This window comes from Vespa velutina, chromosome 7 (genome assembly GCF_912470025.1).
Source record: "Vespa velutina chromosome 7, iVesVel2.1, whole genome shotgun sequence".
In the NCBI taxonomy this organism is placed as follows: domain Eukaryota; kingdom Metazoa; phylum Arthropoda; class Insecta; order Hymenoptera; family Vespidae; genus Vespa; species Vespa velutina.
The window spans coordinates 4,112,528-4,140,027 of NC_062194.1; the positions used below are offsets into that span (position 1 = coordinate 4,112,528).

The 27,500-nt window shown below is 26.5% G+C and overlaps 1 protein-coding gene across 3 annotated transcripts in view; it reads left to right on the top strand.

Annotated features, from left to right (window-relative positions):
- LOC124950415 (mucin-5AC) overlaps positions 1–27,500 on the top strand; it is a 103,916-nt gene that overhangs the window by 48,814 nt on the left and 27,602 nt on the right. For all 3 annotated transcript variants that reach the window (XM_047497059.1, XM_047497061.1, XM_047497060.1), the window contains one exon: positions 19,155–19,230. In XM_047497059.1, the coding sequence (XP_047353015.1) occupies positions 19,200–19,230 (31 nt within the window). In that variant the 5' untranslated portion in view covers positions 19,155–19,199. The remainder of the gene's footprint in view (positions 1–19,154; positions 19,231–27,500) is intronic.

Here is a 27,500-nt window from a genome sequence, read left to right on the forward strand (position 1 = left end):
GAGCGTTAAATGTTAGAGTTTCGTTTGTAGACCGGTTCGATAAACTGTTCTCTGTGCTGTTGTTCTACGAATTCTCTTGGAATTTCTAAATGCGATGTACTCTTATTGTCAGACTACAAAAAGATAGACGAAGAGAGAGAGAGAGAGACAGAGAGAGAGAGAGAGAGAGAGAGAGAGAGAGAGAGAGACTTATATTTGCATAGCGTCCATTTAAATTCGAACTTTTCAACGTAGACTTTATCCTTGCGAACGACTTTTAAGTTTTAATAAACTTTCTTTATTATTACTTCGCACAAAGAGAGAGAGAGAGAGAGAGAGAGAGAGAGAGAGAGAGAGAGAGAGAGAGAGAGAAATAATTTTATAAAAAAGAGAAAAGGGAAAAAAATAAAGGGAAAAGAGTAAAACGTGAGTCGAGATAAAATCACGTAAACATCTCTCGGTAATGTTTCTTTCACGTGTAATTTTCTAATTAAAGGAACGTTCGAAATAAACGTTGAAGCGTAACGGGAGATATACTAAGGACCATTTTAATCTAAATAATTAATAGTCCTTTTACGCATTTCTAATTTCAGTTTTTTTTTTTTTTTCTTTTTTTCTTTTACTTCACTTCTTCCTTCTTTTTTTCCCCGTCTGCGCTTTATAATGACAACAAAACGTTTTACGAAATATTTCAATAATGTGTTTTTAGAAGGGATGTTACGTTGGAAGGGATAATAATAGTAAGAGAATTAGACAGATTGAAATAATAATTTTAGCCTGTTACATCGGTAAATATGAAATTCTAAGCAAAAGCTTTTAATGACGGTTTTAGTTTGTTTCGTGACTAAGGAAGATAGATTCTCCGCCTTTATGCGATTAGTAAACGTGCTCGCTAATAATAATAAACGAACCTGTTAAAATATTGTCTTGGATCTTTAATTTGTTGGAAAGTGCATTCCTTTCTTTCTATCTTTGTCTCTTTCTCTCTGTCTCTCATTCTCTTTCTCTCTCTTTTTATTTCTTTCTCTAATTTTATCATTTACTCCGTTGTATTTACAAATCTCATTAATATTATATATAAATAATATAAAAATATATATAATAAATGAAATAAAATATTTAATATTTATTATAATAATATAGCAAGTAGTAATATGAAATTTAACTTATTTATCCGTGATATAATATTTAGAATAGATAGTAAATAATTATTAATATATATATATATATATATATTTATAATAAATATATATATATATTAATAAATATATATATATATATATTTATATATATATATATATATATATATATATATATATATATTAATAATTATTTACTATCTATTCTAAAAAAATAAATTAATAATTTATAAATAAATTAATAAATAAATTAATTATTAATATTAATATATATATATATGTATATGTATATGTATATGTATATGTATATGTATATGTATATGTATATGTATATGTATTATTATTATCATAATTAATTAATTATATAATTATATTAATTAATATAATAATAATAATATAATAAATATATATACGAGCACACACATAGGCACACTATTTATTATATTTTACGTAATTAATTTAATTACGAAAAAATTTCCTTTTTTTTTTTTTTTTTGTTTATTTCTTTCTTCCGAGAGAAGAAAATTGAAAACAAAAGATAAAGTTTTCACAAGAAATAGACAAGAAAAAGGAATACATTCTTATCTTTGTTTTTAAAGGGATTTTTGGATTCTTCTAAAAGTTACGTTGCACGACGTTGATACCTTCCGACATAATGAGAATGTTGGAAGAAACGACGAAAGAAAGAGAAACTGAACACCTTCGTTGAACGGATATCACGGGTCATCAAGTCAGGAACGTGTGTGCGATCGACGTAATCCTCGGCGTCTTCTTCCTAGGAAGAAGAGACACGACATTAGCGAAAGAAAGTCGTTCTTACTTTCATCCTGCAATATTAATGATCCAGTCACAACGTAGATATAAATCCATGCGAAAGTTACTTTCTTGCGAATCCTTCTTGGTGTAGCTAAAACCATATTTTGCTAGCTAGCTAGCTAGCTTTAACTAGCTAGTTTTCTTCTTCTTCTTTTTGTTCTTTTTCTTCTTCTTCTTCTTCTTCTTATTCTTCTTCTTTTCCTTTTTCTTCTTCTACAACAATATTATTAGATCGTAAAAAATAATTAATTGCTATAATAATACTCGCAAAGTAGTAATATTATATGCTATATCGTGATAATGAAATTAAAATTAATTATCCGTGATATAATACTCCGAATAGATAATAGATATTATTATTAATATATATTTTTGTTAATTAATATTGAGATTAATTATCTATGATATATTAGAATAGGTAATAGATAATAACTAATAGATAATAACTAATTATTAATATATATATATATATATATATATGTATATATATATTAATTACATTAAAAATATAAATTAATATGTATTTATGATTATTTATTTTATTCTGACATAAAAATAAATAAATATATATAATAATTTATATATAATTAAACAATTGAAAATGTTCGTTTAGTAAAATTTATAAAATCGAAGTATGAAAAAGTCAGAAAATATAAAATATTACCTCATAATTTCTTTCTCTTAGGTTATCATATTTATTCGTTAAATTATTTCGAAGTTGATCATTTGAAAAAGATAAAAAGATAAAATGATAAAAAGATGCATTATGACAGAAAGCGTGTATTATTAGATATAATATATGTGATTCCATTACCATCCCCTTTTAATCTATCGTACGTTTTACATTAACGTTATATCACTTACATTATACGTTTTAATACGATCATGAAGACGTGAAGAAAGAAGAGGGGAGAATGCCTTCTTTAACACCAAATATCCCGATCATTTATTTTCTGAGAAAAACAAAGAAATAGATTAGAAGATTATGGGCGTCGTAAGTCGTTTATTAAATCGCCACCTATATTCTTCCTTTCATCGTTAAATTAAATCAGGAGGCTGGCTGCTTCGTATCTGGCCTTTTTTATTCTCATTTTTCATCCACGTAGCTTTTATATTTACGTCGATAACATAAGCGTAAAACTTTTTTTTTCCTTACATTACATTTTTTATTAATTAAAAGGATACATCAATAATGATTAATGGAAATTAAGTAACTATTTGTAAATATTCCTATTAATATTTATTATTTCTCTCTCTCTCCCTCTTTTTTTTTTTCTTTTTTTTTTTTTTTTTTGATTTTTTTTATAGAACTTATATTTCATTTTTTTCTCTTTTTCTTTAAAAGAAATCAATTGTTTCTTCATGAACGATGTAAAAGTTATATTTATTATAATTAAATCGTACTATACGTCATATAGTATTATTAATATTTATAGTTTAACTATTACATAAGTTGAAACTTATACGATAGTTATAATACTAAAAATATTTTTCTATATATGTGAAAGATAGAGAAAAAAAAAAAAGAAAAAGAAAAAAGAAAAGAAAAACAAGAAAGAAAAAGAAAATCCTCTTATAGAAAGTGAACACAATTTGTTTGATGGATCTTATAAAATCGTTAATAATACTTGCATATATTATCTGTTAAGTTGGAAGGAATGCAACGAATAAAATAATATGACAATAACGTGAAAGGGTATGTGGATCGAAATAAAACTAAAAAGTGGGTCAACACAGTGGGACAAAGAATATAACAATGGCCTTATAAAATTTAACCCAGAGATAGAAAGGGATAGAAAAAGATAGGGAGGGAAAAAAACAAGACAGACAGACAGACAGAACAAGAAAGAGAGAGAGAGAGAGAGAGAGAGAGAGAGAGAGAGAGAGAGAGAGAGAAAATTCGAGATAGAAAGCGTCGATAAAAGATAACGGACAGCTATAAGTATCCGAGCACATTGTAAATGGGAAAGAACGCGAGCCTATATTGATTCCGTCGATTTTGAATAAACGATGAAGAAAATGGTATCGTCACGATCGATCGATATGAGATAAGAAATATCGAATTTAAGAAGAATCCAAAGTACGATACAATGAAATATTGAAGAAGGGCTAAAATAAATAATCTCAGAATTTTTAGTAATATATATTTAAATGAATAACATCAGTACTTTTGTGTTTCTTTTTTTTCTTTTTTTTTTTTTTTTTTTAATCGAAAATGTTTCACTATTTCATATGTAAAAAAAAAATAAAAGTAAAATATATATCGTAGAATTAAGTATTGTAGAGAAAATGTTTATTATTTTATATCTAAATATAAATAACAATATAGACTATCTTTTTAATTCGCAAACTTATAATAGTTATTGATACTATTATATTATTGATACTACTATATAATTGATACTATTATAGAGATTATTGCGTTTATTGAAACATTTCTTAATATTTCATGTCTAAATAAAACAATAGCAATACTTTATATTGAAAGTGTCGATCTTATTTATTGGCCAATTCGATAAAATAGAATAAAAGAAAAGAAAATATATTAAAATGATATAAAATAAAAATAATAGAATTGATCGGAAATATGTGGCATAATATTTATTTATATTTATTTAAAAATAACACGTATTCCCGAAAGATAAAGAGAATAATTTATTTAATCGACGTCAGCATAACTAAACTAACGTGAACAATTTTATTAATTATTCCGTTAATGAAATTTTTCTTTATTACCCAGAGATATTTCGTTTGTATCGATGTTGCGGAATTCATCGTTACGAAGAAGAAGAAGAAAAAGAAGAAGAAGAAAAAAAAAAAAAAAGAAAAAAAAAGGATAGATGAATATTTGCATCGTTCAATTAGATAGCTCACATAAAGAATCGCGTGGTATTTGCATGTTGATATTATCCGTTGGTCGGTACGATGAAAACGGCTTGTGAGAACTCCAATATGTAAAAATATCCGTATCGAACGTATTGATCATGGATGCAACGCGTTGTATTCCGCGTACAGCTACGTTTATCATCCTGATAGATATGCCAAAATATTGGCGGATTTTCAACGTGCTTTTTTTTTCTCTTTCTATTATTTTTTCATTCTGTTTATCCGGGCTCTTTTTTTTTCTTCTTTTTTTCTTTTTTGTTCCCTTGCCTTTTCTTTTTTTTCTTTTTTTTTTTTTTTACACGAGGAGATATCAAAGAAGATTTATTATAACTTGACGATGTAATAAAATTTCTTCCCTCCCCCTTTTTTTTTTTTTTCTTTTTTTTTTTTTTACTACCTCTATCTTGACGACAAACATTTCATGTGTTAGTTTCATATACTTCTCTCTCTCTCTCTCTCTCTCTCTCTCTCTCTCTCTCTCTCTTTCTCTCTCTTTTACTATTATATATGTCTTTTACTTTTTATATATATGTATATATATATGTATATATAGTATATAAAAATACACATTTCAATTAGTAGTAAAATTCTAATTGGAGTTTTTCACGAATGAAGTCGTATGTTTGAGTTTGGTAATAGGATATCGTGTCCTTCGTTAAATAGAAAATCCTACGGGATGTTGATTTTTCTTCTAAGGTATATTTGTACTTTATTCGATATATATCGTAGAAGAAGTTATTAACGTAACGGAATAAGTGACAATTTCAATTGCTATCGATCGAAAAAGTTCATTTTCATTTTCGCTAGATTTCCTATTAATTTTCGATGGGTATAAATGTTCGTGTATGCAATTGGCTCGAATAATCGATCATAAAATTTAAGAAAAGATTTATTACAGAGTAAAAGGGAAAGAGATAAAAAAGGCAAAGAGAAAGAAAGAGAGAAAGAGAGAGAGACAGAGAGAAAGACAGAAAGTGAGAGAAAGAGAGAGAGAGAGAGAGAGAGAGAGAGAAAAAGACAGAAAGTGAGAGAAAGAGAGAGAGAGAGAGAGAGAGAGAATAAGGACGAGGTTTTAGGACAGCTGTCATTTTCGTCGAAGGATATTGAGCAATCTTCCTTCTCGTCGCCATCGTTAAGTCTCGCAAACGATATCGAACGATCTCGTATTAGAATCGTTTCTCTAGCTAGTATATGTATGTATATAGGTATAGTAGATATTCATTATATCCATAGAACGTAGTAGTAAACCAGTTCGCCGTGTTCTCGTACACGGTATTCTCGTCTGGGTCTCTTTTCTAATGTATAATGGATTTTCCCATAGAGATCGAATGAAATTTCGATAGGTCCGTCAAGATGGATGATCCAGGTGTGCGAGAGATTGCGATAGAACCCTTCTCTTCTTGCTCCTTCAAACCGAGATCTAATCAAATTGTATATATAAGAAACGGATGCTCTCTTTCAATGTGTTTTACTAAAAAAAAAAAAAAAAAAAGGAGAAAGAAAGAAAGAAAAAAGAAAAGAAACTATTTTCTTTACTACTAAAATTTTCGTATCCGAAATATATGGGGAGATTTTTTTTCTTTATTATTTCTTACGAATAACAAAATATTCGGAAAATTTTATATATATATATATATACATTTATTTATTTATATTTATGTAAATATACATGTATAATTTGAAATTGAAATATTTTTGATTTATCTACATTCGCGTCGACTGTTTATAATTTTGTAATCAAAGTTAATCAAATAACATGCTATTGAAATAACACGTTCGATATTAGTTTTTTTACTTTCTTCTTTTTTTCTTTTTTTTTTTTTTCTTTCTTTCTTTCTTTCTTTCTTTCTTCTTCATTTTTATTTTTACCAGAAGAACTGTATAACTTGCGAATTCGTTCATTCGTTCGTTATTTTTTTCTTTCTTTCTTTTTTTTTCTTCTTTTTTTTTTATTTTTTTATTTTTTTTTTTTTTTTTGATCTTTTTCATATCGACTCATCAATTATTCACATAGCATCAGCTTTAGCTAGGAAAGAATTTTATACGAGACGAAGAATAAAGAATACTGCGGGAGTTAACAAAAGTTTATTTTTTGTTTCCTCTTTCCTTTTTCTTTTTATAACTTTTTTTTTTTTTTCTGTTTTTATAACTTTTACGATAGGAATTTGGTATAACGCCGTGTCGATAGCTGGCAGTTCTTTCGCGGAAATAACGTTGGCTCAATATCCCGCACGATCTAGCACGCTATTCGTCGGAATCGTAATGACGTACTTTCACCGGATCGACGAGCATCGACAAATTTTAATTTTTCTTTACTCGCAAATTGTGACTCCTCATTGAAACGTCGTTTAATCTTCTCTCTTTTTTTTTTCTTTTTCCTTTTTTTTCTTTTCTATTTTTTTTTTCTTTTTTTTTCTTTTTTTTTATCGTATCGTTTCGTTTCATTTCGTTTCGTTTCGTTTCGTTTCGTTTTGTTTCCTAAGTACCACAATAATGGCCGACTCCTCCCATTGTATTTACTCTTATTATAAATCAGCATCATTTTATCGAACGCGTCACGTTTTATAGAGAAAATAATCAGTACCAATCCTGAACGAGAAAGTTACCGTAGTTATATCCTCGTCGACTTTATATTATAATATACCGCATTTCGTGAAATTTCTAATTGAGATTTTACAACCGAATAGAGGAAGAATCTTTGGATTCGATCTTAATTTACATTTTATTCACGCCGGACGATTACGCGAAAGCGCTTAAACTTTTTTTTCCTTTCTTCTTTTTGTTGCTCCTGTTCTAGTTTTTTTCTTTTTTCTTTTTTCCTTTTTTTTTTTTTTTTTTCATTTAATTCTCTTTAATTCTACAAATTACGAACTCCTTTTATGCATACGTTGAATCGAATACATAGTTAATTCAATGGATTAGAATTTTGTAGATTTCTAAAGAGATTACTATTTTAGTATTGACTGAAACGAGTACTATTTACTATTTAAATACTATTTTTACTATTTAAATAGAAAAAAAATAAATATATATATATATATATATATATATAATCATAAATTAATCCATGAATCCATTAAATAATATTACTACATTAAATAATATTAATATGTTAAATAATATTATACAATGTTATGTTAAGTAGTAAAAAAAATATTAAGATTTATTTAAATAATATTACTATATGAAAATATTATCAAAGTAGTATTATTTTTAAAATAATAAAAATGAAACTTGTATTTTACAATCAATATATTACAATATCGTTTATCCTTTTTTTTTTTTTCTTTTATTTATATATTTCTATTTCTTTTTAACTGTTATTCATCCTTTAATGTAATAATATTATCGTTAATATTTTTTAAATATGGTCTTGTTAAAGATATGATAAATGTGCGGTTTTATCATCTCTTTGAAATTTATCAAAGCAATCTCCAATGGTTCTAGATTTTAAAAAGCTTTTCTTTGTTTGTTTTATTTCGTTTTTCGTTTTATTATTTTTTTTCCTGTTCTTTTTTTTTTTTATTCCTTTTTATGTTTTATTTATTTCTTTTTTTCTCTTTTTTTCTTTCTCTTTTTTTATTTTTTTTTTTTTTTCCTTTTTATACCTATTCACCGTTACAACACGAGTCACGTAGAAACGGACGCATTATCGTGCCCGAATATCAAATATCACGACAAAATATCCGCTGTTGCTTGCGTTATCTCGAAGCAACGAGGAAAACGTGGCGGAAATCTAATATGTACCTTCTGACTTTTTCTACTTTCTTTTCTAGACACTTCTTTTCCTCCTCTTATTTTTCCCTTAGAACCAACCTCCATACCTTTTTCTTTTCTCCTTCTTTATTTTTATTTTAGCCGTCCTCGTGTTTTCTTCGTACCTTTTTATCCCTTCCATATTCTTTTTTCTTGTTTCCTTTTTTTTTCCTTTTCTCTTTGCTTTCTTCTTTTTTTTTTTTTTTTTTTTTTTTTTTTTTTTTTTTTTTTTTTTTGTTCTTAAATTCCTTTTTCACAATAATCCCCAGGAATTCTATTTCTACGAATACTCGCCTCTAGAAAAATAATCTACCATTATTATTTTTTTCTACATTTTTACAAGCAGCTTACAATATCGAAATGTTTGAACATATGATGCAGAACAGGAAGTTGAATTTAATTTATCAAAGTATTCATAAATATTCATCATTCCCTGTCAACAAACTATGTATATATATATATGTATGTATGTATGTACGTATGTATGTATGTATGTATGTATGTGTCTCGTAATCATAGTTATCCAAACATGCCGTTTAGATTACATAACTATCCCCTTCGAAATCAGTCGAGTTTATTAATTTATCGTCGAATTTCTCGACGTAACACGGTTACTTGATCGGTCTAGGATGATTAAAGTGTCAACATTCTCTGAAGTATCTAATTGAAGTTTCATCGGATTTCACGAAGCAAATACGATGACAAATTAGATACGTCTTCCGTTTCGAGTTTCCATCGGGTAATACGTACTTACTTTACTCTTTATACACACAACGTAGTATTTTAATGGTATATTTGAATATTTTACTTTATATTTATCAATGAATACATAAATATATATATATATATATTTTATTCTTTTTTATTTTTCTCTAAGAAAATATTATTATATAATATTTAATCGAAAACATTTAAAGATAAGACATATGTTATCTTTCTCTATTGTGTACAATATACTATTTAAATTTCTTTTATCGTACATATATATATATATATATTTTTTTTTATAATTCGTGAGTTTTTTTCATCTTAAATTTTATCAATGTCAATTCTCTAATCATAATTTAAACAAATATAATATTTAACGTGAAACTAAATGCTATGAATACTTTTCGTATGATATATCCCCCCCCGCCCGCCCCCCTCACCTCCTCTCCCCTCTCCTATAATTGAATTGCAAATTCGCTCGACTTTTCAAGCGGAGTCACGTTTAAACATCCAACATAAACGGTTTTCCTTAATGAAAGCACGTCGACGTTCTTGCCACGAGCAGGTAGTAGTTCCGTGAAATGTAAAAGGACTTGGAACGACAGAATAGACCGAACAGAAAGATACTTATTATTAATTCTGAATACAAGCGTTAATTGAATAGCACTTAATCGAATACGATCTTTTGTATCGGTTTTGATTCTTAATTTGTTTTTGATCATTATAAACATTATACATGGATAATTAATTATTTTGTTGTTTCGATAATGTTCGTGCATTTATTATTTCTAATTAATAATATTTAATATTAATTTGAATAATACGCGATGTATATTATTGCATAAATCTATTTGCAACAATTTAATTTGTAATGAAATTTTGTAGAAAAAAGTGTGATAATAATTTTTTATATTTATTTTTACTAATTAATAATGCTTTGGACGTTGGCATAAAAATTTCGATAAAAATAAATTATGGGTCGTTTATTTGTGGAATATATATATATATATTAGTTTAAGAACGTAGTTACGTAAATTTTATTTAAATTAAAAATTATCATATTTTGTATAAATTTCATACCTCACCTACATATATCTATAAGAATTTAATAAGAGAACGTTATTATGCAAGTATAATATCATGATCGTAAATATAACGTGGAAAATGTTATTCGCTTGTAATTTAGTTTGATATAAGTTACAGTAATAGAATGTACTTAGGTAAACTTTGCATCGGATTCAATGAACCATACTATATTACTATGTATAGTTAGAATTTCAAATTACTATAACTGAACCCATGGAATTCCATTATACAAGCTACAGAGTTACGAGGGATTACCGTCCTTACAGATTTAAAGGAAAAGTTACGACTATATTTAACTTGTGCTTTACCATATCTTTCATTGATATGAAACAAATTTTTTGATTCATTTTTTATTCCTTTTTCTTTTTTTTTTTTTTTTTTTTTGTTTTGTTTTGTTTTGTTTTGTTTTTTTTTCCCTGTGTTTTTTAAGCATGATCGTTACAATTTTTTTTTATGTATTTGTTAATAATAAAAAGTTCGTCTCCGATTATTTCCTATAAAAAGTATATGAGAACACTTTTTTATGTTACAATCAAAAAGTGTGTACTTATGTGTGTGTGTGTATGTGTGTATATGGGTGTTTTTATCTTCTAAATAAATGAAATTTGTATAAAAAAAAAAAAAAGAAAAAAAAAAACAATCGGTTTCGAAAATATATACGGAGGATCTTTAAGAAAATTAGAAAATTCGTAAAAAATTGTATATCCGATGATAATGATTAAGTAAAAGATATTGAAATTAATATTAGCAATAAGTTGTTCTTTTTTAGAAGTTCGCAAAAGTGTTAGTTTCAATTTCTCTCTCTCTCTCTCTCTCTCTCTCTCTTTTGTTTTGTTTTGTTTTGTTTTTTTGTACAATTATCGTACCTAAATCTTCTAAATAAAGATGTCTCTCATACTCTTCTTTTCCTCACATCTTTGGATTTCGTTTAAAATTTTCTTTTCGTTCGGGCGTGAGAATTATCCGAGATCAAAAGCGGATTTATTCGATTGCTTTTGAACGGAATCACGATCGGATAATCTATCTTTCATGTAAGATAGCTTTGGGATTTTATCCTGATTTGAAATGAATTTATTTAGCGTTCGAACGAAAAGAAATGCGGACTGTCTTATTTAGAAAGAAAAACGAAGGACAATATTTTGACATTTCTTTTTTGATTTGTCGAAAAAAGAAAGAAAAAAAAAAAAAAAGAAAAGAAAGAGAAATTGAGAAAATGAAAAAATTAGAATAAATTTAATTGGAAAAATATTGCTATATATATATATATATATATATATATATATATATATATATATATATATATGTATGTATGTACAACAAAATAATATTAATAATAATAAATAATAAATATATTTATCAAATATATAACCAAATGAAGATACATACGTAATATATTTTGCGTTAAAGCGAATCATGGAAGAAAGATAGAAAGAAGGAAACTAAAGTAGTAGAGGAAAGAGACAAAGCTTTGGACTTTGCTGAATACGAAATGCCACCTTGTTGAGATTTACGGCTTCGAATATCCGCCATAATTTCTTCGTGCCTTGAGAAAAGTCAGCGGGTAATATGTTCGTTCTGGGGTTAGAGGAGGTTGAAAGTAGAGGAGGGGAAGGGGAAATGCTTTCGAGCGAACTACCCTCGCTACGCAAATAGAGAGATATAGGATCCTTTTCGTGTTGCTGTACTTTCAGAAGATCTAGAACGAGTAAAATGACCTAAAACTAGTTCGTGTTTTTGACCATCCTCGAAGTAAATAGAGAGAGAGAGAGAGAGAGAGAGAGAGAGAACACATACATACACACACACATATATATATATGTATGTATGTATATATATATATATATACTTACAATACTCCTATTACTCAGTCTGATGTTGTCTAATCCAGCATGGTGATTGATAATAACCGTGACGATAGCTCCTCTAACTATAATCGACCTACAAAATCTCTATCTTGTTGTATTATCTCTCTACTAACGCGTATGTTATCTATGCGAGCATTAAATTCTATAGGAAGTCATAGAATGTGATCGAACTCGATTAATGTTGCTTTCGATAATAATAATAATTATTATTATAGGCACTTAATCGATTGAAATAATTATAGTTGCTTTTTTTATCTCTCTTTTTTTTTCTTTTTTTTTCTTTTTTTTTTTTTCTTTTCTCCTTTTTGCCAAAACGATCATTCTTTTTACATGGAAGATGATACTTTTGTTTTTAATTATTTGCTATTATTATTATTATTATTATTATTATTATTATTATTTTGTTGCTAATATTTTCATATAAAAAGAACATATTAATCTTTTATATGTATATTTTTTTTTTGTATATCTATTACGTATTATATATATATATATATTTATTTATTTATTTATTTTATGTTTGCAATTGTTAGATTATAAAAAAGATAAATACAATATTATTACGAGCTTAAATGAATTTATATGTAAAAAAAAAAAAAAAAAAAAAAAAAAAAACGTTTCACATTATTGTTTAACAAGAGAACTTTTAAAGATGCATCTATATATTGTTTTCTACGTTAGAATAATAATTCTTTTTTCTTCGTAGTAAGTACACTTTTGCTTTGACTGCGGGAACTCTTGTTATAAAGATTTACACGAGAGTGACACGATTACACTTTGGAAAGCGCCAGTCTTTTGGCGTTGCATGAAAATAATTTACGAGTGTTGTTGTATATACGCCTCACTCTCTTGTAATAAGAGATATATGTGTGTGCGTTTTAATGTTACAAGAGATGTACCCGTATGTGTGTGTGGCTACGTTAAATCATGCTCCTAGCGTATAATAATAAGTGTGAATCGTATTCATTTCTCTTCATTGCACGACTTTGTTGACGTGATTTAGGATTTCTAGTGTTTCAACAATGAAACAAAGATATATATATATATATATATATATATATATATATATATATATATATATATGTATCTGTGTGTGTGTGTATCTGAAAGTATTAAGGAAAAAATATTAGTTTAAGAGACATTTTAATTTAAATATTGCTAAGAAACTATGCATATACGACTAAAATTCAATAAGAGTAGTAGTAAATAAATAATATTAATAATAGAGTGATGATTTCTTAGTTTATCTTGTATCTAAGTTATATTGCACTTAAGTTATAATATTGATATAAAGAAAATAAGATGAACGCAAAATAAACGCAAAATAAGCGCGAAATAAACGCAGGGTAAGCATAAAAAGTCTCGAACATCCAATTTCGACATTAACGACTATTAATAGATTTTTTAATCCCTTATTTTAAATGAACAAAATCAGATTAACATAATTATAATCAAAATTTTAATGATTTTATTTATTAATTATTATGATATTATTATGAAAGAAAAAAAAAATTCAATTTAAAAAATTATTAACAATATCGATTTTATTATAACAATATTATTGCATTATTTAAATAAATAAAGGATAAATTACGCATGAAAACGGTATTTGTTTCATGTCTGTACGACTTTCCGTTCCGAAGATATCACCTTCGAAAGATTTTCATTCATAATTTGTATAGTACAGCTGTCCGTAGTAATAGTAAGTAGTAGTAGTAAGGATGCGTAAATTCTTGGAATTTGTATAGGTCAGTGTGCCATCCAACCAATTTGAATGAAATTATATAGGTCAGTGGGCCAATGTAAATATTCTTTAATTTAAATGAGAATATCTCCGGGATTAAAAGTCGTACAGACTTGTATCAAACATCGTTTTAAAGGGTAGAATTTTCTCTATTTTTTCAATGTATTGTTAATAATTAATTAACAATTTGTTATAAACAATTTTTATAAACAAATTCTTACGAATCAAATCCATCTTATTTTCTAAAAAAAAAAAAAAGTAAATAAATAAATAAATAAATTCAGATTGTGACTGATCCATAAAATTACATAAATTAATAAATAATTTATAAACAAATTATTTCTTTTACCGAGAAAAAAATTTTTTTCAACATTACGTGATAATATCTCCTGGAACTAAAAGTCGTAGAGACTTGAATTAAATATCATTTTAAACAATAGCATTTTCTTTATTTTTTCTACGTATCGTTAATAATTAATTAACAATTTGTTATAAACAATTTTATTGTTTAAATTTTTTTCTTAATTTTTTTTTTTTTTTTTTTTTTTTAGAAAAGATCAAATGATTTTTACTTTACATTCTTTTCAATGCTTTTAAAACGATGTACCTCTATGTAGAATCGAAAGAATAAAAATAAATGACGAGGGACTATTCATAGGGTTTTTTGATACTACCCCTATCAAAACGTGGAGACTTGAATATAACTTTTCTCTCTCTCTCTCTCTCTCTCTCTCTCTCTCTCTCTCTCTTTCTCTCTATCTCACAATTGACAAAATTTTAGAAATGCCTTGTATTTCTCATACTGTCCTTTCAGTTTGCTCGCGAATGCGTATTTTGGAACAATACAATAGAAGCGCGTATTTTGCGAGTATTTGCGATCGACGAGACAAAAATATCTATAAATATTTCTTTTTTTTCTATTTATTCATTTATTCATTTATTCATTTATTTCTTCATTTATTTATTTATTCATTTAATTTTCTTCAATTTTATCAAATATTGTAAAAATTCGTTTTGTTCAATAAAAGTTCTTGAAATTCTTGGCTATTTGCATGCATGAAGAATTCGTAGTTCGATTCGTCAAATTTTTTTCTACTCTTTTTTCTTTTATCTTTTTTTTTTCTTTTTTTTTTTTTTTTCCTTCGTTTATATATATATATATATATATATATTTTCTTCACAGCAGAAGAATGGTTTCAAAAGGAGCTTTTAGCAAAACGTTTCGCGTATACGTACATATATAATATCTTCCATCCTCCGGTTTGTTCGCTTTAATAAATAACATCTTTTAGCTGTTAACGACGAGGTGAAAGCGCCACTAACGTTGAGATAAAAGAAAGAAAAAAAAATTAATAAAGCGCGCGTGCAAGAGAAGCGCATCATGTCTGTTTCTTTGATGCCAGGACATACAGGCTATAAAAGACACATACATACACACACACACACACACACACACAGACACACAAATACGTAAACGCATACGCTTACGCATTCTTGTAATCAGTTCGTCTATGTTCTCTCACGCTTTTACTCCGATCCAATTGTTACATATAACGGGAAAATAAAAAACATTGTTCTTGACTTTCACAATCATTCTAAGGAAATTTTTATGAGTTCATTGACAATAATGAAAGTATAATGATTTTATTATCATTGTCATTGTCTTCACCTTCAATGAAAATTTTATTACCATTAATTTGATAAAAATTATTACTTTTCCTTTATAATATCGATTTTATACACGTAATTTTATTGCCACTCATCATTTTTATCATTAATACGTAACATTGTGCACGTACAATATATTTTTATTTTTTTTTTTTGTTTTTTTATTTATTTTTTTTTTTAATAAATTTATTACTTTTTATAATTTTATTTCTTATAAAGTATCCATTTAATTCATATTAACTGCTATGTTATCTTCGTTATTATTCTCTTATTAACAATGAGTTCGATATTTTGTTTTACTGATTTTCAACATTTCAATGTTTTTTTTACCTTTTTTTTTTTTTTTATTGAACGTTTGTATAAACTGTGTTTGCATATTAATATCAATGAATTCTTATTTGTATAAGTGAATACATGAATAATTATTGAAAATCGTTGATCTTTGAACTTATATGACCAAACCTCGAGAGTTTAACATTTAAAAAATTCTACATCAATAGTTATCCGTAGATTTATAATCTGATTAATTAGCGTATCAAAACATGCATTTGAAAGAGCTTGTCTTTTTTTTTTAATTTATCCGTGGACAAAGCATGCTTTAATTAGGGTTGCCCTTACAATTAAGAAGATTAGGATATTGTAAATCCATAGAATATTAATCGTGTCCGCGTATATGCTTATGTTATGTATATATATATATATATATATATATATAACGTATACTCTAAAGACATTGCTATATCGATAAAATTACAATTCTGATATATAGAATGAGTCAAAAGTTTTCAGGTGATTTTAAAAATCAATTATTCCTTTCTCAGACTATTTAGCCTAATATTTATTTATTTATTTATTTATTTATTTTTTTCTTCAGATTGTAAAACATGCCTGGCTTATAAAACTATAAACATAACTACAAGCTTGAACATTCTTGAAAAAGAATTATTTATATCGAAAATTATTCTATAGGAACTTTTCACCCACCTAAGAAAATTTTTACCCCGCCCCCCCCCCCACTCTCCCTCATTTACGATTATTTACATTAATAAATTATATCTTATATATTAGTAATATTTAATTTCTATTTAAGGACATTTGATTCGTTCTGTACATTAACACATGTGCCATACTATTAACATAATATTTATTTATATTTTAGAATAACAAATTTAGATCTCTTAAGTGATTTATAAAAAAATTGTTTTTAATCAGTTTAATATCGACGATAGAAATTTTTTAACCGATCAACTTCCAGTTTGCTTACGTTCTATGTAGATACTCTTTTAGTCTTTTGAAAATCTCTCTATATAATTTATGTATGTATATATATATATATATATATATATATATATATACATACATACACATATATATATATACAGATATATCTCTCACCGAAAAGTAATCTACTTGATATTCCTAAAAAAGGAAAAAGACAAATATATATATATATATATATATATATATATATATATATGCGCGCGTGTGTGTGTTTGCTTATGTGTACATACGTATGTATATATAGAAGCAAAGAGACGAAACGATAACATTCAAAGGTCATAAAAAAGGACATTTTACCAAAGCGATAAGCTTATATTCGGAACAGTTCGAACAGCAATTTAAATTTCATAAATATTTGAGTGAACGATGGTAAAGCGATTTCGATGTAGACGATTGGATTTTTAAAGTTTTCGTAATCTTTGGGTTTACGAATTTTATTTAAAAATCTTTACCAAGTCGATATTAAATTTGACAAATTTACATGTTAGTCATGGATTATTCATATGTGATAATTTTTGATCTCTCTTCTGGTTTTTTTTTTCTTTTCTTTTTTTTTTTTTTGTTTTTACTTTTCATTTTCTGATCTTAATTCGAAACTACAGCATTTTTGTCCGACTGAAATACATACGTACAAATAAATCAAAGTTTGACAGGTGAAACCTAAAAAAAAAAAAGAAAAAAAAAAAGAGGTGGGATACACTTTGCATCTCAGTAAAAATATAGGTTAAAAGGGTTTTTTTTAAAACGACAAAAATACATTTTCCCCTTTTTTCTTTCTTTCTTTCTTTCTTTCTTTCTTTCTTTCTTTCTTTTTCTCTTTCTTCGTCCCTTTTATTTCTCTCTGTCTCTATACGTGTGCATATACGTGCGTATACGTATACGTTTACGTTTTTTCTTCCTATTTTTTTTCTCCCCCACTCCCATCCCCCGTTTCTCTCTAACTTCGTCCCAACTTCGAGCAAGTCTCTTATTCGCGTTTCTTTCCTTTTGATCTACATACATTTGCACGTTCCGCTATTCTCTATTCTCTTTATCGGAGTGTAAAGTCGATGTAAAATCGATCCCACTGTCCTATGTAAATATGTAACTACATACATTATTTTAAAACGATTGCTTTTTCCTTGGCTTACGTTTGTTTTCATCGATCATTTTTATTCGATGAAATTCATTGAATCGTTTCGAATGAATGTAATCCTATTGAAATATTATTTTTATCTATAAATGAAAAAGGAAAAATATATTATTGATGATATTTAAAAGTAATTGATTTTATCATTCGAACGAAGACACATAGATACAAGATAGTCAAACTTTGGTGATACGTAAGTTCACCAATGTAATCTAATCAAACAACAATAGTTTTATCATTGAATATATATATATATATAAATATATATATATATATATATATCGAACTTTCTGCGATTCGCAAGTTCTGCAACGTAATCTAATCTTTCTGCAAAAGTTTCGATGTAAAATAATCGTTTATTGTTTTCTAACTTTCTCGGTAATTCGAAAAGTTTTTCGAAATTCTTGTCGGTAACAACAAATAGCTGTTTCGGGCTATACTAGTTTAAAGTTATTTTTCATTGTCGATATATATATATATATATATATATATATATATATATCTTCCCTCTCTTTCTCTCTTTATATATATATATATATATATATATATATATATATATATAACGTTCTTATATTCTTTTCCGATTGAAAAAAAGGAAAGTTGAAAGAATATCATTAAATGATTTTTAAACAAATCTTGGAAAGTTATATATATATATATATATATATATATATATATATATATATATAGAGAGAGAGAGAGAGAGAGAGAGAGAGAGAAAGGTAGGAAAATAAAAAAAAATAAATAAAAAAGAAATACAAATTCCATGTTGATCAAGTAATAGTCGATGCGAGAAAGTTTGTAAGAATGTATATATATATATATATATATATATATATGTATATACGTACGTGTTATATGTATTACATACATATATTACATACGTATATACATATCCATGTACTTATGTTACGAAGACTTGCATCCAATCGCAATCTTTTCATGCAAATTGCTGACAAACAGTTGAATCCGTAATTGCAAAGAGAGATCCATGAGATGATAGTAGTTCTTATCGATTCTCTCGTACGTTACATCGATACCACTTGTAAGAGATGTCGGCGTTTAAATCTCTATATTTTTCTCCATTTTTGTTGCAGGACGTCAACACATGAATCAATAGATACATATATACGCGAGGAACGATGAACGTACTAGTAAACATTCTTCTAATTTGTAAGTACAAATAACTTTATGATATTTAATTTATATAAGTAGTGATGAATAATAAAAAAGAGAAAATTTATTTATTTATTTATTTATCTATTTGTTTATTTTTTAAATAAAATGTAAATTATGACCAAGTGCAGTGTTATTTTTTTTTTTTTTTTTTTTTTTTTTAATTTGAAACATAAAATGATCATCATTCTTTGAAATAATTCCTTTTACGACTAATTTCTAATAGTTTTCTTAATCATTTCATAATTTTTAAATGATTTTTATTCTTAAAAATTAATTTACAAGTTCGAAATAGTACAAGATATTAAATATTTTCAATAATAATTTTATCTAACATAATTTTATTCAAATCAATTGATTTTCTATTTAGATATTTTCCAAGTGAAATAATATTTTCGTATATGTTTGGATAAGATTTTTCTTTTTTATTTAATTTTTTTTATTTTTTATTTTTTTTTTTTTTTTTTTTATTTTTTTGAAGTACCGTAACATCATTTAAAAGAAAGTCTTATATAAATCTTACATAACTTCGGGCGATCTTCGTAAATGTCGGAAGGAAAGAAATTTTCGGTTTTTCGAGTACTCGAGTCGAGAGTTCAATAGCCGTCAGAATCGATCCTCTTAGGTAATATATTACGGCATCCATAATTCATTCCAAATTCTAGCGATCATATCATGATACGTGTATGCTTTACAAAAAGGATACAGCATCCTGTTTTAATCATTATCAACATCAATCATCATCATCGTCATTATTATTATTATTATTATTATTATTATTATTATTATTATTATTAATATTATTATTATTATTATTATTATTATTATTATTATTATTATTATTATTACTATCAACGATTTTATAAAAGTAGATCAAAAATTCATAAAGTGAGACTTATGTCGACCAATTTGTTTTTTTTTTTCTTTTTTTTTTCTTTTTTTTTTCTTTTCTTTCTCTTTTTTTTTCTTTCCATTTCAATACTCGAATGGAAAAACCTTTCATTTATCATTTATAAGAAACATGATTAATAATTCACATAAAGAGTATAATTATAGTTCGCTTTCATATAGTAGTAATAGTAAGTACCTACAATATCATGTTCGCGAAGCACGAACTATGATCTTTTGAAGTAACAATCGTTTCTCGGTAGCACGTCGTGTTTGACGTTGCGTCGATTATTATTCCGCTCGTTGCAAGGATTTGCAACATGATATCGAACAATAATGGCTCGGATTTGCAACGTATCTTGAAGAAATGATGATGCAGGGGGGAAGAGAGAGAGAGAGAGAGAGAGAGAGAGATCATTGTACTATTTCCCGGCCAATTTATTTTCGATGTCAAGGCTACTACGGACTTATTATTATCAGTAAATGATTCTGATGATTCTAATTTTTTTTCATTTTTTTTTTTCTTTTTTTTTTTTTATTACTATCTATCGCAAGAGACACGTCTGATTCTATTCTTTTATTTTTTTTTACTAAATTAATACTTTAGTACCATTAAAATTTTTATCATCTAATCAATACGAGACACGTGAATCTATCTTTTATTTTATTTATTTATTTATTTATTTATTTATTTTTTTTTTTTTGTTTGACTTAATATTTTACCACGATAATATAAATATATCTTATAATCGGTGCGAGATACGACACGATTCAAACCTTTTTTTCCTACAAATTCAATATTTTACTATCGTTATAATTTATTATTTTTTCTTTATAATTGAGTTAAAATTTAACATAATTGAGTAAATGATAAGAGAGAAAATTATTTTTATATAATTATATTCAAAATTATTTAATGTCTGTGTCTGATCGTAATCGGTGGATCTAGAAGACAAAAGTGATTATTAATGATTATAATGAAAAAAATCAGAGAAAGAGTTATCGTTCAGGAACAAATATTAAGATTCGTATGTAATGGTATAAAAAAAAATAAAAAAAAAAAAAAAAAAAAAAAAAAAAAAAATAAAGATCAGAAAAAATTCCCTTTTTTCTGTCTCTCGATATCTTAAAGAGATTCAAATTTCAAGGACAAGATCGAACGATCAGAAAAAATTTCGTTTCGCAGTCTTAAGGAAGTTCCGTTCTTTTCTCCGCAAAATTAGGATGTACTTCGACCGTAACGATCGAGACTGCGATAAGGAACGGGACGATACCACCGAACGATGGCCTCGGACCCGAGTAAAAAAGCAATGAAGAAACAACTCCATGTTGCCCCCTTCGAAGACCTTCCTTCTTGAATGATGTAATAATCTTACTGTTATTAATGATAATTCATGAGGAATATTAATCTTAAATGACAAAAAGAAAAAAAAAAAAAAGAAGAGAAATCATCAAAACCGAATATATTTTTCAATTTCATTTTTTCTCGACGTTGCCCCTTCGTGAATCATCATCTTGAATTAGACAATCGTCACATCGTTAATGAAAAATTTATCGTAAATATTATTTCACAATAAAGATCTTACGATAAACGTAACAAAGGAAAAGACGAAAATAAAAATCAAAAAAAAAAAAAAAAAAAAAAAAAAAAGAAGAAGAAGAAAGAAAGAAAATGATTTTTTTTTTTTTTTTTGGCAAATTCTCTTTACATCAAATTTTCTTTTCTATCTTAAAAAATATGTATTATAGAGCTGTCTGTGAAGTGAAACGAAAAAGGAAAAGAAAAAAGAAAGGAGGGGTTGGGAGGGGGAAAAGGAAAGAATATAGAGAGTCGATGGGTCCTTCCCTTTCCAAAGATAAGTTTCCGTGGACGGTGAAAAATTTTCTCAGGAGAACTTTCGCGCTTCGAACTCATCAAATTCCATAGCACCTTTGGGGGGAGGATCAGGATGGTTAGAGAGAAGGCGGTGAAAGTGGGAGTGGGGAAATGGGATGAAGTTTTCCATTCTCCTTCAGGAAGAAAGGAAAGGTAGAACGGATGGTAGGTAAGCCTTGAGACAATTTATTCCATGCTCGCACTATCCCTCCCTCCCTCCCTCCCCCCTTTTCGATCGATAAAACGGAAAATGGCCCTGGCAACGCAAAATATTAGTTCGATATATTGAGTGAAACTTCACAACTTTATTTCATCCCTTTTTAACTTTTTACCAATGCCAATGGATCGTATCGTCAATGTTTTATATAGTCAACTAGATCGAAGTTGCAACCAAGGATTATTTCTTTACGATCTATAAATCGATCGATAAAACAAATTTAATATAGACATCTCTATACAGATCTTTAAATTATCTTAAATTATTTATTTCGTTGACGATAAAAAAATATTTCAAATAATTATTTTCTTTTTTCCTAAGATGTTATTACGAGAAATTATATTTCTTTCTTTTTTTTGCAACGTAAATACTTTATATATACATATATATACACATATCCAATTATAGAAATTAATGTGAGTATATTGATTTTATATTAATATTTATAATAACTGCATGTAATGCAATGGATAAATAAAAGATTTAAATTGACATTTAAATTAAAATCGGAATGATTTAATGTAACGTTTGAAAAGAATATTCAAAGAAATTTTCTCATTAATTTATTTTGAACGATGTTTAATAATTATAAAAATATTTTATTTCTTTTTACGAACTTTTTTACGAAGAAATATTCGAAGAGGTATTTTTTGAAAATATATAAGAGTTAGATAGACATCATAATGTATTTGATACGGTTGGATTTCTTACATGAGGACATCGTTTGTATCATAAGGCTCATCATCACGAAGCTGTTACCTTCGAACGGCGCAATCCTTGACTTTTACTTACACATTACAGGATGCCACGACGCTCCCACGCGATTCCTCTTTGCGAATGTACTTCTCTTGAGTACCTACTTGAGTTTATGTTGTCAAGAAACATATATCATCGTTCGAATTAAAATTTTACTTTAAGAAATAGATTTTTATTCGATATTTCCAATTAAATTTGCAAAATTTGTTTTTGTCATTAATTACATTTTACGAATCGTTATTTAATTTGAATATAAAATTCTATTATAAAAAATTATTACATACGATCGATTAATAATAAAATAAATTTATTTATATTATAATTAATTTCTTTGGAATTAAATTTCAAAAATAATTCTAAAATAATTTATCTCGTCGATCGTTAAATGGATATAAATATGATAATATAATAAATATGACGAATGATCTAAAGTTAAATAAAATATCAAAATTTACAATTCCGTTATGTACGGATAGTTAGGATTAAAAAAAAAAAAAAAAAAAAAAAAAAAAAAAAAAAAAAAAAAAAAAAAAAAAAAAAAAAAAAAGAATAAGAAGAAGAAAAAAAAGAAGTAAAAAGAAAAAAGAAAAAAAGAAAATCATTTTTGCAATTCATTCTTTCGAAATGAAATATCTATAATTATTTACATTACTTCCGATCAAATTGTTTATAATAATTTATCATAATGTAACTTAACAATTTGCGAAATAAAATTTTCTTTTTGAATTTCGAAAGAATGGTCTACTAGCGGATCCATAAAAAACACCAGCTACATTCATTCGTATATAGAAAATAGAGAACGGAGGAAAAAAAATGAATACACGAAATGAAACGAATAAGATCCGATGAGAATGAATTAAATTTTTTTCAATTTTTCAACTAGAATTAGGTCACTCTTATAATTAATCGACATATCGATAGATATCTGAAAAGTTTCACAATTGGAAACTTTGTTTTTTCCCCTGTGAATAATTAGTTAGATATCGATATCAAAATCGAGAGCAATCGCATTATCACGATATCACGATATTTCTCACGTTCTCTCGGACTAACATAAAACCGATAGGAATTAAAATATCGAGAGAGAGAGAGAGAGAGAGAGAGAGAGAGAGCTCGATCGATCATACATACCTACGTGTGTATAAAGATTCTATAGTTATGAAATAGAAAAGGAAGAAAAAAATTGTAATAGTAATGATTGTAGCAATACTAGTAGTAATAGTAGTTGTAATAATAGTAGTAATAATAATAACAGTAAAGAGTGAGTATAAGAAGATGAGATAGATAGATACACGTCGGTAATATGAAATTTCCGTTATATCAAGAATAAACTTTTTTATATGAACGTCCGGGGAAAACTTAGATCGTTCGCATAATCGTCACGACGAGCGCATTAAACTTCCTATCATATACCCTCTCTTTATAAGTATACTTTTCCTTACGAATGTAATTATGTAAAAATGTATAATAAATCAAAGTGATCCAATTAACAATTCGATTTTACGAAGTCATTAAATTCGAATGTAACTTTAAATTCGCCTAATTGTCGATAAAGAAAATAAAAAAATTATAATGTTAAAGAATAATATCAAGACATTATCACTATTAATTTTCAATGAGGATTCTTAAGTACTATATATATATATATATATATATATATATATATATATATATATATATATATATATATTCGTGTTCTATACATTTTCTAAAATCTTGTAAAGTAATTTGATCTATAGAAATACATATGTGTGTGTGTGTGTGTGTGTGTGTGTTAACATATAAGAAATAATGTATCGTTTTTCTGATTATTTTCACATCGTTATTCCTGGCTACATTTTGTGATACAGGTTGTAGAAGAAACTCATTCATCATACTCGAGAAAAGTTCTTGAAACTCTTCGAGAGCCAAGCGTGTAAACCGCGAACCGAATATAAGTTTTATAAAACTCATCTTTTACCTTCAGTTCGGTAAACACGAAACTCTTCTGTTAGCTAAGACAGACAAAATTATATTACAATATATAACGTTTATGGTTTTTAAAAAATACAAATTAAAATTTATTTTACATAGCTATATTATATTATACATGCATATATATATATATATATATATATATATATATATAGAACAAATTGCAACTAGATTATATTAATTTAAACGCTATTATACTAATGATAAGAAAGAAATTCAAAATACGAATTATACTAAAAAATCGTTAATCATTTAATACGTACATAATATTCTCAATTATCTTCGAAAGAATAAAATTGAAATTTATTTTATATAAATATATTATACTACTACACATAGGATATATATATATATATATATATATATATATATTTATATTAATTTCTTATAATGATATATATTACAGTAAGATTATACTTCTGTAGATGCAATCATGGTAAGGACAACGTTATTAGTGAACGAATTACACCGCAAATCGTAATACATTAAACATCCTTAATATTCGACTTTAGAATAGGATTTGTTCTTTAGCGAAGCAAATTTCTGTGTCATCCCTTTTCAGATTTGCGTTGCTTCGTTGCTCTCCTCGCTATACTAATAAGGGACACTGTTACGTTTCGTTTACGTTAATTATAAAGAACATCATTAAAGTGCAATTTAAACGCGAGTTCCTTGTTATACACAGTTATCTACGATCGAGGACACGATATTCACTTTGACTAAAACTGAATATCATAATGTTAATTCGATAAAATATAATGAATCCTATGTTTCATTGTAAAATCATTATTTCACAATTTATTTCTTAACCCAAGATGACGGTATTATCTTTATAATTATATTACAAAGATAACAATATAATAATTATATTATATTATAAGATTAAACGAATTAAATTCAACATCAATCATTCAATCAATCAATGAAATTAAATTATATAATATGTTTTATATATATATACACACACACACACACATATACACACACGTGTCATTCGATCAAAACTTATCCATTCGAAACATAAATCATGAGAAATTGAAGGTAAGAAAAGAAAACGATGAAAAATTGCTTTCAAAAACCGAGAATAATATTTTTATTTTTAAATATGAAATATGAATCCAAGGTAACTGATATCCAATGTAAATGAGATCTCTTTGAGAATAATATAATATTACTAAAATATTACATATTTCATAGTGAAGTGAGCTTGAACATTTTTTTCTTTTAAAAATTCTCTCTCTCTCTCTCTCTCTCTCTCTCTCTCTCTCTCTCTTTCTCTTTCCCGCTTTATTCGAAACTTTATCAGTAGCATTCTTCTTGAGAACTTCCTTGTAGGACAAAGAGAAGAGAGAGAAAGAAGATAGAAAGGGGTAGAAAGAGAGGAAAGTGGGTAGAAAGAGTAGGAGGTAGGAAGGGAGGGAGGGTGAGAGAGAGAGACTACTATAGATCGGTTACTCGCTTGGTTTCACAGTTGGCGATGTGCCGCAAGCACTGTAGCCGCACAAACTAGTGATATCCTTTACCAAGATAGGAAACCGTAGTGGTGAGCTTTGATATCGTTCATCCGCTAGTACGGTACTACAAACCAACCACAACACTGCTACTAATCGTACCTACGAATTCTTTCTATCAAATCAGAATTTTCTTCTACCTTATTTTTCTTTCTTTTTTTTTTTTTTTTTTTATTTTATTCTCTTTTGTATTTCTATTTTACTTTCTTTCCCTTTTTTCTTCTTTTCTTTTCTTTTTTCTTTTTTTTTTTTCTTCTTCTTCTTTATATATTTCATTCAACCTTTCAACTCCCTCTTCCTTTCGTTTCCGTTATTTCTTATTTCAATGCTTTTTTCTTGACGTCTAATAATCTTTTTTTCTTTCTTTCCTTCTTTCTTTCTTCTTTTTTTGTCTTTTTTTTTTTTTTTTGGTTTTGTATTGTTTTGTATTTGTTTTTTCTTTTTTTTTCTTTTTTTTTTTTTTTATTATCATCATCATCATTGCAGCACGACAGATTTCTGTGAAAGTTGTTATTCTTTGAAAAAAAGAATTTTTTTTTTCTTTTTTTTTTTTTTGTTTTTTTTATGGCAATATGATAGGTTTCTCTGAAACGTGTATTCGTTGGAAAAGAAAGAAAAAAAAAAAAAAAAGAAAGAAACAGAAAGAAATTCTTTTTGCAAGTTTTCCTTTCTTTCTTATTGCAATACGATAGAGTTTTTTTTTTTTTGGAAACCTGCATTTATTAAAAAAAGCATTCCTTTCTTCTCATATATATATATATATATATATATATATATATATCTTATGGTGATCTTGATTGTGAATATATAAATTATTAAAAAGATAGATAGAAAACTTTATATTGTTTGTCAAAGTGATCCTCCTTTTTAATTTTTTCTTTTTTTCTTTTTTTTTTTTTTTTTTTTACCTCGAAATAAATTTTTCCTTTTTGGTCATAGAATTTCTTTATTTTTTTTTTTTTTTGTCCCTCTTGTAATCATACTGTTAGAATTATTTTTACATTTCCTGGGAGTTTCATTCGAGGTCACATTTATAAAGTAAATA